This window comes from Phoca vitulina, unplaced genomic scaffold (genome assembly GCF_004348235.1).
Source record: "Phoca vitulina isolate PV1807 unplaced genomic scaffold, GSC_HSeal_1.0 scaffold2, whole genome shotgun sequence".
NCBI classification, from domain to species: Eukaryota; Metazoa; Chordata; class Mammalia; order Carnivora; family Phocidae; genus Phoca; species Phoca vitulina.
In genome coordinates, this window is record NW_022589705.1 from 25,399,739 (window position 1) to 25,414,139 (window position 14,401).

The following is a 14,401-nucleotide window of genomic DNA, read 5'->3' on the forward strand; positions in this document are numbered from 1 at the left end:
AAAATAAGGATGATGACATGTGGAGGCTTAAGAGGAGAACTGTGAATTTATTCATAATAACCCCATCTCCAATTGCTTGGGAAAACTAGGAGTTGACTATAGTATTACTTTCACTTACCCATAAAAAATTTGCTTTCACTTACTTTTATTACATTTACTTTCAATTACTTTTATTTCATTTACCTATAAAAAAGAAATCAGTAGAACTGATTTTGAAGTACGTTTTTCTCCAATTGTATCAGAATATAGTTACTTTCATGGCATTAAAATGTATAAAAATCCACTAAAAAAAAGCCTCACCAGTGGAAATTAAATTGTCCTCTCCATCACTGATATCCTCTGGAACTTCATGCTTCAGAAGAGAACAAGGAGATGACTTTTTATCTAAGAACTCTACAGATGATCTTCCATCATTGTCGGTGCACTTTCCAAAGCTGAAGTTATGTCTCTTTTGTGGTACTCCCCTCTCTACTATCTTTTTCCTAAGAATTTCCTCTTCATAGTTTTTTAGGCTTCTGTTTGATGAATATACAATTCTAAAAGAAAATGTAAAATATTAATGAAAATAATGTTGGTGATTCTTAAAAGCTAGTTTCCCAAGTGCTACTTTCATATAATACAACTATATAATTTTAAAACCATTTTTATCTGGACTAACTGGAAAAAGATCTCAAATAGCAGAAAGTTTTAAACGTAGTCTATGACATATTTTAATGTTAGAAAGGAATATACAATGCCATCAAACTAGATAACCTAGATAAAATGGACAATTCTTAGAAAGACACACACTACCACCTGACTTAAGAAGAAACAGTATCTGAGCAGACCTACACCAACTACAGAGATTGAATTAGTAATCAAAAACTTCCTACAACATAAATCCAGGACAGGTGGCTTCACGGGTGAACCTACCAAATGTTTAAAGAAATGACACCAATCCTTCACAAACTTTTCCAAAAAATAGAAAACAGAACACTTCTTAACACATTCTGAGGCCATTACTATCCTGATACAAAAGCAGACAAAGACACCATAAGAAAAGAAAACCATAGACTAATATTTCTTATTAATATAGATGAAAAAAAAATTCCTTAGCAAAGTAATAGCAAACTGAATCTAGCAACATATAAAAGGATTATAAACCATGACCAACTGGGGTTTATCTCAGGAATTCAAGGGTAGCTAAACAAATGAAAATCAATGTTATACATCACATGCTATCATCTGAATGTTTGTAGACCCTCAAAATTTGTATGTTGAAACCTAAAGCCCAGTGTGATATAAGGTAGGAGGTGAGGCCTTTGAGAGGTTACTTAGGTGGAGCCCTCATGAATGGGATTAGTGTCCTTATAAAAGAGGCTCCAAAAAGATCCCTCACCTCCTTCCACCATGTGAGGGCACAGTGAGAAGTCAGCATCTACAACCCGGAATAGGGTCTTCACCAGAATCCTACCATGCTGGCACTCTGGTCTTGGACTTCCACACTCCAGAACTGTGAGAAATAAATTTTTGTTGTTTATAAGCCATCCAGTCGGTAGTATTTTTTTAGAGCAGCCCAAAGACATCATAAAACCTTTTAAATTTAGTCCTCTTAGTAGGACTAAGACACCATATCAACAGGACAAAAACCACATGATCACCTCAATAGATGCAGAAAAAGCATTTGACAAAATCCAACACCTGTCATGATGAAACACTCAAAAAACTTGGAATAGAAGGAATGTCCTCAACCTGATTAAGAACATCTATGAAAAACCCACAGCTAACATCATATTTAATGGTACAAGACTGAAAACTTTCCTTCTCAGATCAGAAAGGATGCCTGCCTGTTCTCACTACTTCTATTCAACATTTAACTGGAGGCTCTAGCCAGGGGATTAGGCAAGAAAAAGAAATAAAAGGCATCTGGATTGGAAAGGAATAACTAAAGCTATCTCTATTTACAAATGACAAACTTGTATATAGAAATCCTTGGAAACCCACCCCAAAACCTATTTGTTAAACAAGTTCTACAAGGTTGCAGGATACAAGATCAATATGCAAAATCAATTGTATTTCTAAATACTAGAAATCAACAGTCTAAAAGGAAATTAGAACATAGTACCATTTACAATAACATCAAAAAAATAAAATACTTAAGAATATATTTCACAAAAAAAGCATAACACTTATACATTCAAAGCTATAAAACAATGCTGCAAGCAATTATATAAAGGGAAACACATTCTAGATGATTTAAGATTATTAAGATGGCAATACTCTCTGAATTGCTCTACAGATTCTATTCAATGCAGTATCTATCAAAATTCAACTACTTTTCTGCAGAAATGGAAAAGTCAGTCCTCAAATTCAAATAGAAATGCAAGGGACCCAAGGGCACCTGGGTGGCTCAGATGGTTAAGCGTCTGCCTTCAGCTCAGGTCATGATCCCAGTGTCCTGGGATCAAGCCTTGCATCAGGCTCCTGGCTCAGCGGGGAGCCTGCTTCTCCCTCTCCCTCTGCCTCTCCCCCTGCGACTGCTCTCTCTCTTTCTCTCTGTATCTCTGTCTCAAATGAATAAATAAAATCTTTAAAAAAAAAATGCAAGGGACCCAGAACAGTCAAAACAATCTTGACAAAGAACAAAGATGGAAGATTCATACTTCCCAAATTCTAAGCTTCCTACAAAGCTACAGTCATCTGCACTGTGTGGTACTGGCATGAGGATAAACATATAGATCAGCAGAACAGAACTGAGTGCATAGAACTACATATATGGGCAACTAACTTTTGACAACAGTGTGGTGATATTGTGATTTATAACATGAAATATATATTTGGCCTTTGTCCACTGTTCCTGGCACATATCTCCTAAAACCCTTGTAATTTCCTATGCAACAGTCATAGGGACATTTTTGCTATAATGCTTAGCTTTGTTCCCAACTCCTGAAATAGCTCCAGGGCAATAGAAGTGGAATGGATGGCTCTTCTTATTCATAACAAGCCCTTTGAACCACAGCAGAGTTTACATTAATGAGCTAGGTGACATTTGGAAAGCCCCCAAGGATGGGGCTGCTTGGCAAGAGAGTTTGAATTAATCATCAATGGCTAATGATTTCATCCATCATGCCTAAGTAATAAAGCCTCCATAAAGACCCTAAAAGATGGGATTCAGTGAGCCTCTGGGTTGGTGAATACATGGAGAAGCTGGGAGAGTGGTGCACCCAGAGAGGGCATGGGAACTCCACACCCCTTCCCACATACTCACCCTTTCCATCTCTTTCATCTGGCTGTTCTTAAGTTACATCCTTTTATAGTAAATTGGCAATCTAGTAAGTAAAATCCTTTCCTGAGTTCTGTGAGTTCTGTGTTCTAGCAAATTAATTGAACTTGAGAAAGGAGTCATGGGACCCTTCAATTCATAGCTGGTTGGTCAGAAGCACAGGGAACAACCCAGACTTGCAACTGCATGTGAAAAGGGTTTGGGACAGTCTCATGGGACTAAACCCTTAACCTGTGGGATCTAATAATATCTCCAGGTAGTGTCAGAATTGAATTAAATGGGTAGGACCCCCAGCTGGTATCTGGAGAATCTCAGAACTGTTTGGTGTGGGGGAAAACTCCCACACATTTGGTGACCAGAAGGGTCAGAAGTGAATTATTCTATGAGTACAGTATTAAAAGTAAAGGAGACATTGGGGAGGGTATGTGCTATGGTGAGCGCTGTGAATTGTGTTAAGACTGACGAATCACAGACCAGTACCTCTGAAACAAATAATACATTATATGTTAAAAAAAAAAAAAAAGAAGATAGTAGGAGGGAAAAATGAAGGGGGGAAAATCGGAGGGGGAGACGAACCATGAGAGACTATGGACTCTGAGAAACAAAGTGAGGGTTCTAGAGGGAAGGGGGTGGGGGGATGGGTTAACCTGGTGATGGGTATTAAAGAGGGCACGTATCGAATGGAGCACTGGGTGTTATACGCAAACAATGAATCATGGAACACTACATCAAAAACTAATGATGTAATGTATGGTGACTAACATAACATAATAAAAAAAAAAGTAAAGGAGACACACAGTAAAGTGTTTTTCCTTTAGAGGTGTCCAGACAATCCAACAGGAAAAGAATAGTCTCTTCAAAAGATGGTGCTGAGATAAGTGGATATCCAAATATGAAAGAACAAAGGTGGATACTAGCCTCACAATTGTATACAAAAATTAATTCAGAATAGGTGAAAGATCTAAATGTAAGAACTAAAAAAGTATACATGGGTATAAGTCTTTATGACCTTGGATTAGGCAATGGTTTTTTACACATAACACCAAAAGTACAAGTAACAACAACAAAAAAGAAATAAAGTGAAAATCATAGAAATTATAAACTTTGGTACTTTCAAAGACACTATGAAGAAAGTTAAAAGACAATTCACAGAATGGGAGAAAGAGTTTGCAAATCACATACCTGATAAGAGACTTGTATCTAGAACATATAAAGAATTTTAAAATCCTTTCCTATAGAATAAAATTCTTTTTTGAAAAAGATTTTATTTGAGAGAGAGAGAGAGCATGCGCATGCATGCGCATGAGAGAGAACATGAGCAGGGCGAGAGGTAGAGAGAGAAGCAGACTCCCCATGGAGCAGGGAGCCCAATGCAGGGCTCAATCCCAGGACCCTGGGATCACGACCTGAACCAAAGGCAGACACTTAACCCACTGAGCCACCTAGGTGCCCCAGAATAAAATTCATATATAGAGACTATGTACAGAATATCAAATACATAAAGAATTTCAAAATATAAACAATACGTCTCAATAATATAAAGACAAATGACCCAACTTAAAATGGGCAAAGAAACTCCATAGTTTTCCAAAGAAGATATATAATAGCCAATATGCACACGAAAAGATATTCAACATCAATAGCCACCAGAGAAATACAAATCAATATCACAATGAGATACCACTTCACACCCACTATGGTGACTATAATCAAAATGACAGATAATAATAAGTGTTGTCAAGAATGTAGAGAAATTGGAATCTTCATACATGCTGGTAGGAATGTAAAATGGTATAGCCTCTTTGGAAAAGAGCCTGGCATTTCCTCAAAAGTTTACCATATGACCCAGCAATTTCACTTCTAGGTATATAACACACGAGAAATGAAAACATATGTTCACATAAAAATCAGTGCATGAATGTTCATAGTAGAATTATTCATAACAGCCAAAAAGTCAAAACAACCCAAATGTCTATCAACCAATGAATGGATATGGTATATCCATATGCACAGAAGAGATTTAATATAGCAGTCCTGACACTATCTTTTAAAAGACTTAATTATAAGGTTGGCCCTTGGCTGGTATCCGGGAACATGATTTCAAGAGTGTTCCTGGCATTCTATAAATGACAAGTGTGGCTCGTTGTGCCTAAACCATTTATACGAATAATATGGTTTATGCTTAACACCTGCTTTCCTTCCAGGAGTCTGGAATACGGATGCACAATAGATAAAGGGTGCCTACATGACAAACACCTAGTAAAAACCCTGGGCACTGAGCCTCTAATGAGCTCCCCTGGTTGACAACATTTCAGAAGTGTTGTCAAAACTCATTACTAGGGGAATTAAGCATGTCCTGTGTGACTCCACTGGGAGAAGACTCTTGGAAGTTTGTGCCTAGTTTCCTGTGGACTTCACTCCATATTCCTTTTCTCTTTATTTCTTTTGTAGTAAATCACAGCCCAGAATATGACTATATGCTGAGTCCTATGAGTCCTAGCAAATCATCAAACCTGAGGATGGTCGTGATGACTCTTTATCCACCATACAATGAAATATTCAGCCATGAAAACAAATGAAGAACTGATAAACACCACAACATCAATGAACCTTGAAAATATCACACTAAGTTTAAAAAGCAGGACATAAAAGGACATGTACTATATGATTCTACTTATATGAAATGCCCAGAATAGGCAAAACCATAAAGACAGAAAGTAGATTATTGGTTGCCAGGAACTGGGGGAAGAGAGAGTGGGAAGTGACTGCTGGGGGCACGGAATTTCTTTTTAGGATGGTGAAAATATTCTGGAATTGGAGACTGGTGGTTGCAAAACACTGTAAATATACTAAGATGACTGAATTATACAGTTTAGAAGGGTGACTTTTAAGGTGCGTGAATTCTATCTCAGTTTTTTAAAAGACTGAGAATAGGAGAGGAACTGGAGGCAGTGTAATAGATAACTCTTGAGCTTTAATATAAAAGGGTGCAGAGCATTAGAGTACCAGCTGGTAGAGTATTAGTTGGAAGGGAAATGAGGTCAGGAAAGGCTTCTGTTATTTTTAAAGTGGGAATAAAATACCATGTTTATATACCAATGAGAAGATCCAAAAGAAAAGAAAAGAAAAGAAACTTCTTTTGGGAAAGTGAAAACTGCTGGAGCAATGTCCCTCAATAGGAGAAAAGAGGGTGAAAATGGTTTTAGTGGAGGGAATGGTTTTAGAAGCACTGACAGTTCATCAACAGTAACAGGGGAAAAGACAAAGCATACGGTGTAAATGCAACTAAATGAATAGATGTTGGAACAGTTTGTGAGAGTTCTAATTGCTTTGATTTTTCTCAGTGAAATATAAAGAAAGGTCATCAAGTGAGAATGAAGATGGGGGAAGAACAGCTGAGGGTTCAACAAAAAGGAGGTATGAAATAATCTAGGAGAGAAGGAGAGCAAATAGGACTAGGGAAATATCATATGACTGCATACAGTCAGCACTAAGTACCTACTTGAGGTTCATGGCCGTGATTTAAAGTGAGACCAAATACCATGTGTTTTTCTCCTGCCATTTAATTGTGTGAATGCAGGCGTGGAGGAGTCAAAGAACTGGATTTAAGGTTTGGGGTTTTGACATGCATACAAGGCAAATTCAGAGGGGACAAAGGAAAAGAGGCTGTATGTAAAGGAAGTGATATAATGATAGACAAAAAAAATTTAAACTAAGGATAGAAACAAGGACATAAGAGGATAAGAGACAATAAAACTGGTAAGAGTCACTGCAGGTCCTGATGGGAGTCAATAAATTATTAGATTCAGGAGTTTTAAAGGAGTAAGGTAGAGAGATGGGAAGAAGTTAGAGGTTGAAATGTCTGGAATCAAGATTATGGAGGATTGCAGTTTATTGTTATTGACATGATTTAGGATTTGACATGGTAGTGAGGCAGAACAAGATTACTGGAAGACAAGAACTAAAGGAACCAAGAGGCCATGGTATTGGAAACATATGTTGCAATTTTAATTACCAAGAATTACATTACAAGAGAAATTGACAAGAATTTTTTTGAGAAATGAGGAGGACTGACTTCTGGGGAAGATGGTGGAGTGGGAGGATCTTAAGCACACTTCTCCCATGGATACAACTAGATAACACCCACATCTGTGTAAATAACCTAGAAAACGAAGTGAAGACGGGCAGAACAGACTCTCCACAGCTAAATGTAGAGAAGAGGCCACATCAAAAAGGGCAGAAAGGGCGGAGATGCTGTCAGGAGCCAACGGCCCTTGGGACTGTCTGTGGGAGGGAGGGATACCATGGGCGTAAAGAGGATCAGACACCAGCCTGGGGGAACCACATGGGAAAGATGAATCCCCACAACATTTGGCTTTGAAAACCATATGGACTTAACAATCAGTAGGGCTTAACACCTGGAACTTTAAAAATCAGCAGGCAGAACTCTGGGAGAGCCAGGAGTCCCCTCCTTTAAAGAGAGAGCACAACAAAGAGCCAGAAGAAATACAGCATAGAAGCAGCAGTTTGAACGCCTAGGGTATATGGGAAGGGGATTTATTTACTAATCTCAGAGTGTGTGCTGGAGGGGCAGGGATCTTAGGGAACTTCTCCAAGAACAAAACAGCTGCTAAGCACCATTTCCCTCTCCAACACCAAAGCCTAGATACACAAGCACCTACAGGAACAAGCAGAGCATGTACACTCTCCACCTACATGCTAAAGCATGCTTCACACCCCCATTCTGCTGCAGAAATGCCCTCTCCTTCAGAGCCTAGGCAGGACTTTCCCCCAGGGGCTGCAGACCCTGACCCACAACTGACTGACAGAGACCTACTGGCTCCTCACAGCCCATCCCGCATTCTGCTGCAGACCTGCCCCATCGAATACATCCTTGGCTGAAGCCCATCTAAAGCAGTGCCATAAGCCTGGCAGTGTCAAGCACCCCTGACAGGAGCCATCAACACTTCAGTGTGACTCCTGCCCTGGGGGAGAGGGGAAATTAACAACACACACCAGTCCAAATGCAGCCCCAGCAGTGGGCTGGGGACAGACATCAGGTCTGACTGCAGGCCCCACCCACCAATGAAAGCTTCTCAGAAGACAACACAGGGAAAACCCCTGCAGTTCCATGCCATTGCATCTCTGGCAAATGCCTGGTCTGACTCAGTCAAGCCCAAGGCAGTCCCAGACTGACCCACTAACAACACAGGGGCCAAATCCTGCTCACAACAGGCAAAGAGAGCCATTGCAGACAACTAGACTGAAGGCAAATGTGGTTCAGCAACAACACTAGGTTACACACACCACACATAAAAGATACCTCTGAAGTGCCAGGTTCTGGTCAACAGGGGACACAGAACAACAGGGCACTATAGGACCTCTTCTTCATAAGGCCACTACTTTCATGAGGAGGAGAGATAGCTGACTTTCCTAACACATATAAACAGATACAGAAAGTTAGATAAAATGAGACAGCGGACTATGTACTAAATGAAAGAACAGGGCAAAATCACAGCAGGAGGGCTAAACAAAATGGAGATAAGTAATATGTCTAACAGAGAATTTACAGTAATGGTCATGAAGATACTCACTGGACTTGAGAACAGAGTGGAGGACCTCAGTGAGACACTCAACAAAGAGATAGAAAATATGAAAAAGAACCAATCACAGATGAAGAACTCAGTAACAAAAATTAAAAATATACTAGAGAGAATAAATAGTAGACTAGAGGAAGCAAAAAAATGGATCAGCGACCTGGAGGACAGAGTAATGGAAAGTAATCAAGCTAAAGGAGAGAGAAAAATAGTAATAAAAAAATTAAAATAGACTACGGGAAGCCAGCAACACTACCAATAAAATAACATTTGCATTATAGGGATCCAAGGAGAAGAGACAGAAAAGGGAGCAGAAAATTTATCTGAAAAATAATGCCTGAAAACTTACTGAATCTGGGGAAGGAAACAGAAATCCAGATCCAGGAGGCAAAGACAGCATCCAACAAAATCAACCCATGGAGGTCCACACCAAGACACACAGTCATTAAAAGGATGAAAAGTGGTTATAAAGAATTTTAAAAGCAGCAAGAGAAAAGAAAACAATTACATACAAGGGGAAAACCCCATAAGGCTATCAGCTGATTTTTCAGCATAAATTTTGCAAACCAGAAGAAAATGGCATGATATATTCAATGTGCTGATAGGAAAAAATCTGCAGCCAAGAATACTCTATCCAGCAAGGCTACCACTGACAACTGGAGAAGACATAAAGAGTTCCTAGGCAAATAAAAGTTAAAGGAATTCATCACCATTAAACCAACTCTATAAAAATTTTAAAGGGGACTCCTTCAGTGGAAAGAAAAGACCACAAACAGTTGTTTAAAAAAAAAAGTCAGAAGTACAAAAGCAGTAAAATTAAGTTTATCTACTAAAATCAGTCAAGGGAGTCCCAAAATAGAAGGATATAAAGTATGACACCATATAACTAAAATGTGGCAGGGGTAGGGGAAAAGGAGTTAAGAATGGGTTCAAACTTAAGGAACCATCAACTTAATACAGACTGCTGTATGTGTAAGATGTCATATATAAGCCTAATGGTAACCTAATAGATATCAAAAAATAAAGAGAAAGGAATCCAAGTATATCACTAAAGAAAGCCAGCAAACTGTGAGAGAAGAGAGTAAGAAAGGACAGAGAAGAACTACAAAAACAACCATAAGAAGTAACAAAATGGCAATAAGTCCATACCTTTCAATAGTTACTTTGAATGAAAATGGACTAAATGCTCCAATCAGGAGACATAGGGTGACAGAATAGATAAAAAAGCAGGAACCATCTATATGCTGCCTACAAGAGACTCATGTCATACTAAAGACACATGTAGATTGAAAGTAAAGGGATGGAAAAACAATCATCATGCAAATGGAAGTGAAAAGAAAGCCAGGGGAGCAATACTTATACTGGACAAATAGACTTTAAAACAAGACTGTAACAAGAGACAGAGAAGGACACTATATAACCATAAAGGGAACAATCCAACAAGAAGATATAACAATTGTATATATTTATGCACCCAACATGGGAGCACCCAAATATATAACACAATAATAATAAACATAGAGGAAGTAATCGATAGTAATACAATAATAATAAGGGACTTCAATACCCCAGTTACATCAATGGGCAGATCATCCAAACAGAATCAACAAGGAAACATTGAACCAGATGGATCTAACAGATATATTCAGAACATTCCATCCTAAAACAGTAGAATACACATTCTCTTCAAGTACAAACACAGCACTCTCCAGTATAGATCACAAGTTAGGCCACAGAACAAATCTAAACAAATTCAAAAAGATGAAAGTCATGCCATACATCTTTTCTAATCACAATGCTATGAAACTAGCAATCAACCATAAGAAAAAAATCTGGAAAGAACACACATACATGGAGGTTAACATGCTACTAAACAATGAATAGGTTAACCAAGAAATCAAAGAGGGAAAAAAAATACATGGAGACAAATGAAAATGAAAACAACAATGGTCCAAAATCTTTGGGATGTAGCAAAAAAGGTCCTAAGAGGCAACATTGTAGCGATTTAGGCCTACCTCAAGAAGCAATAAAAATCTCAAATAAACAACCTAATGTTACACCTGAGGGAGCTAGAAAAAAAACAAAACACAAAACCACAAGGAAAGAAAAAACAAAGATTAGAGCAGAAATAAGTGAAATAAAAACTAAAAAACAATAGAACAGATAATGAAACCAGGAGCTGGTACTTTTAAAAGGTCAACAAAATTAATAAACTTTAATCCAAACTCATAAAAATAAAAAAGAACGAGAGGAGGCAAATAAACATCAAAAATGAAAGAGGAGAAATAATAACCAACACTACAGAAACATAAAGAATTATAAGAGAATATTATGAAAAATCATATGTCAACAAATTGGACAACCTAGAAGAAATGCATAAATTCCTAGAAAAATATAACCACCCAAAACTGAATCAGGAGAAATAGAAATTTGAACAGGCCAATTACCAGCAATGAAATTAAATCAGTAATCAAAAAAACTCCCAACAAAGTCCAGGACTAGACGGCTTCACAGGTAAATTCCAACAAACATTTAAAGAAGAGTTAATACCTATTCTTCTCGGGCACCTGGGTGGCTCAGTCCGTTAAGTGTCTGCCTTCGGCTCAGGTCCTGATCCCAGGGTCCTGGGATCGAGCCCTACATCGGGCTCCCTGCTGAGCGGGGAGCCTGCTTCCCCCTCTCCTGCTCACCCTGCTTGTGCTCGCTCCCTCCCTCTCTCTCTGTGTCAAATAAATAAATAAAATCTTAAAAAAAAAAATACCTATTCTTCTCAAACTATTCCAAAAAATAAGAGAGGAAGGACAGCTTCCAAATTCATTCCATGAGGCCAGCATTACCCTGATACCAATACCAAATAAAGACACCTAAAAAAAAGAAAACTACAGGTCAATATGTCTGATGAATATAGATGCAAAAATCCTTAACAAAGTATTAGCAAATCAAATCCAACAATGCATTAAAAAATCATTCACCATGATCAAGTGGGATTTATTTCCAGGACGCAAGGGTGATTCAATATCCACAACTCAATCAATGTGATACATCACATCAACAAGAGAAAGGATAAAAACCGTATGATCATCTCAATAGATGCAGAAAAAGCATTTGACAAAGTACAATATCCATTCACGACAAAAACGCTCAACAAAGTAGATTTCGAGGGAACACACCTCAACATAACAAAGGCCATATATGAAAAACCCAGAGCTAATATCATCGTCAATGGGGAAAAACTGAGAGCTTTCCCCTAAGATCAGGAACAAGACAAGGATGGCTACTCTCACCACTTTTATTCAACATAGTATTGGGAGTCTTAGCCACAGTAATCACACAGAAAGAAGAAATAAAGGGCTTCCAAACTGGTAAAGAAGTAAAACTTTCACTATTTGCAGATGACATGATTGTACATAACGAAAATTCTAAAGATTCCACCAAAAAACTATGAGAACTGATAAATCAATTCAGTAAAGTTGCAGGATTCAAAATCAATGTACAGAAATCCACTGCATTTCTATACACTAAAAAAGAAGCAGCACAAAGAGAAATTAAGAAAACAATCACATTTACAATTACACCAAAAATAATAAGATACCTAGGAATAAAACTAACCAAGGAGGTGAAAGACCTGTACTCTGAGAACTATAAAACATTGATGAAAGAAACTGAAGATGACACAATGAAATGGAAATATATTCCATGCTCATGGGCTGGAAGAACAAATATTGTTAAAATGTCTATACTACCAGGGGCGCCTAGGTGGCTCAGTCAGTTAAGCATCCAACTCTTCATTTTGGCTCAGGTCATGATCTCAGGGTTGGGAGAGCGAGCCCAGAATCAGGGTCCACACTCAGCACAGAGTCTGCCTGGAATTCTTTCCCTCTTCCTCTCCCTCCCTCTTTGCCCCTTCCTCCGCTCATGCTATCTCTCTCTTAAATAAATAAATAAATAGATCTTTTTTTTTTATGTCTATAATACCCAAAGCAATCTACACATGTAATGCAATCCGTATCAAAATACCAATAGCATTTTTCACAGAAACAGAACAAACAACCTTAAAATTTGTATGGAACCACAAAAGACCCTGAATAGCCAAAACAATCTTGAAAAAGAAACAAAGCTGGAGGTATCACAATCCCAGATTTCAAGATATACTACAAAGCTACAGTAATCAAAACAGTATGGCACTGGCATAAAAATATAGACAATGATCAGTGAAACAGGATAGAGAACCCAGAAATAAACCCACGATTATGGGGCACCTGGGTGGCTTAGTCGTTAAGCATCTGCCTTCGGCTCAGATCGTGATCCCAGGGTCCTGGGATTGAGCCCCGCATTGGGCTCCTTGCCCCGCGGGAAGCCTGCTTCTCCTCTCCCATTCCCCCTGCCTGTGTTCCCTCTCTCGCTGTGTCTCTCTCTGTCAAATAAATAAATAAAATCTTTAAAGAAAAAAAAAAAAACACCCATGATTATATGGTAAACCAATCTTCGATAAAGGAGGCAAAATATGCAATGGGGAAAAGTCTCTTCAACAAATGGTGTTGGGAAAATTACAATACAAGCAAAATAATGAAACTGAACCACCTTCTCACACCATACATAAAAATAAACTTGACATGAATTAAGGACTTAAATGAGAGACCTGAAACCATTAAAATCCTTGAAAAGAGCACAGGCAGTAATACCTTTGACATCAACCATACCAACATTTTTCTAGATAGGTCTCCTGAGGCAAGGGAAATAAAAGCAAAAATAAACTACTGGGACTATATCAAAATAAAAAGCTTCTGCACAGCCAAGGAAACAGTCAATGGAACTAAAAGACAATCCAGTGAATGGGAGAAGATATTTGCAAATGACATATCCAATAAAGGGTCAGTATCCCAAATATATAAAGAACTTACACAATTCCACACCAAACAACAACAACAACAAAAAACACCCAAATAATCCCATTTAAAAATGGGGAGAGGACCTGAGTAGAAATTTTTCCAAATAAGACAGACAGATGGCAACAGAAACATAAAAAGATGTTCAGCAGCCCTCATCATCAGGGAAATGCAAATCAAAACCTCAATGAGATATCACCCCACACCTCTCAAAATGGCTAGAATCAAAAAAGACAAGAAACAAGCGTTGGCAAGGAGGTAGAGAAAAAGAACCCTCATACAATGTTGGTAGGAATGCAAACTGGTGCAGCCACTGTGGAAAACAGTATGGAGGTTCCTCAAAAAGTTAAAAATAGAATTACTAAATGATCCAGTAATTCCACTACTGGGTATTTATCCAAAGAATACAAAAACACTAATTGGGAAAGATTATATGTACCACTATGTTGACTGCAGCATTATTTACAATAACCAAATTATGGAAGCAACCCAAGTGTCCATCAATAGATGAATGGATAAAGGTCTAGTATATATACACAATGAAATATTACTGAGCCATAAACATGAATGGATCAAGAGGATATAATGTTAAGGGAAATAATCAGTTAGAGAAAGACAAATACCATTTGATTTCACTCATATGTGGGATTTAAGAA

At 38.1% G+C, this 14,401-nt stretch overlaps 1 protein-coding gene across 5 annotated transcripts in view; it reads right to left on the reverse strand.

Moving 5' to 3' along the window:
- BTBD8 (BTB domain containing 8) overlaps positions 1–14,401 on the reverse strand; it is a 104,869-nt gene that overhangs the window by 79,642 nt on the left and 10,826 nt on the right. For 3 of the 5 annotated variants that reach the window (XM_032423812.1, XM_032423803.1, XM_032423795.1), the window contains one exon: positions 301–536. In XM_032423812.1, coding sequence (XP_032279703.1) covers positions 301–536 — 236 coding nt within the window. Of the gene's footprint in view, positions 1–300; positions 537–14,401 lie in introns of those variants that run through there. The other 2 variants (XM_032423819.1, XM_032423828.1) reach the window with 2 other exon arrangements.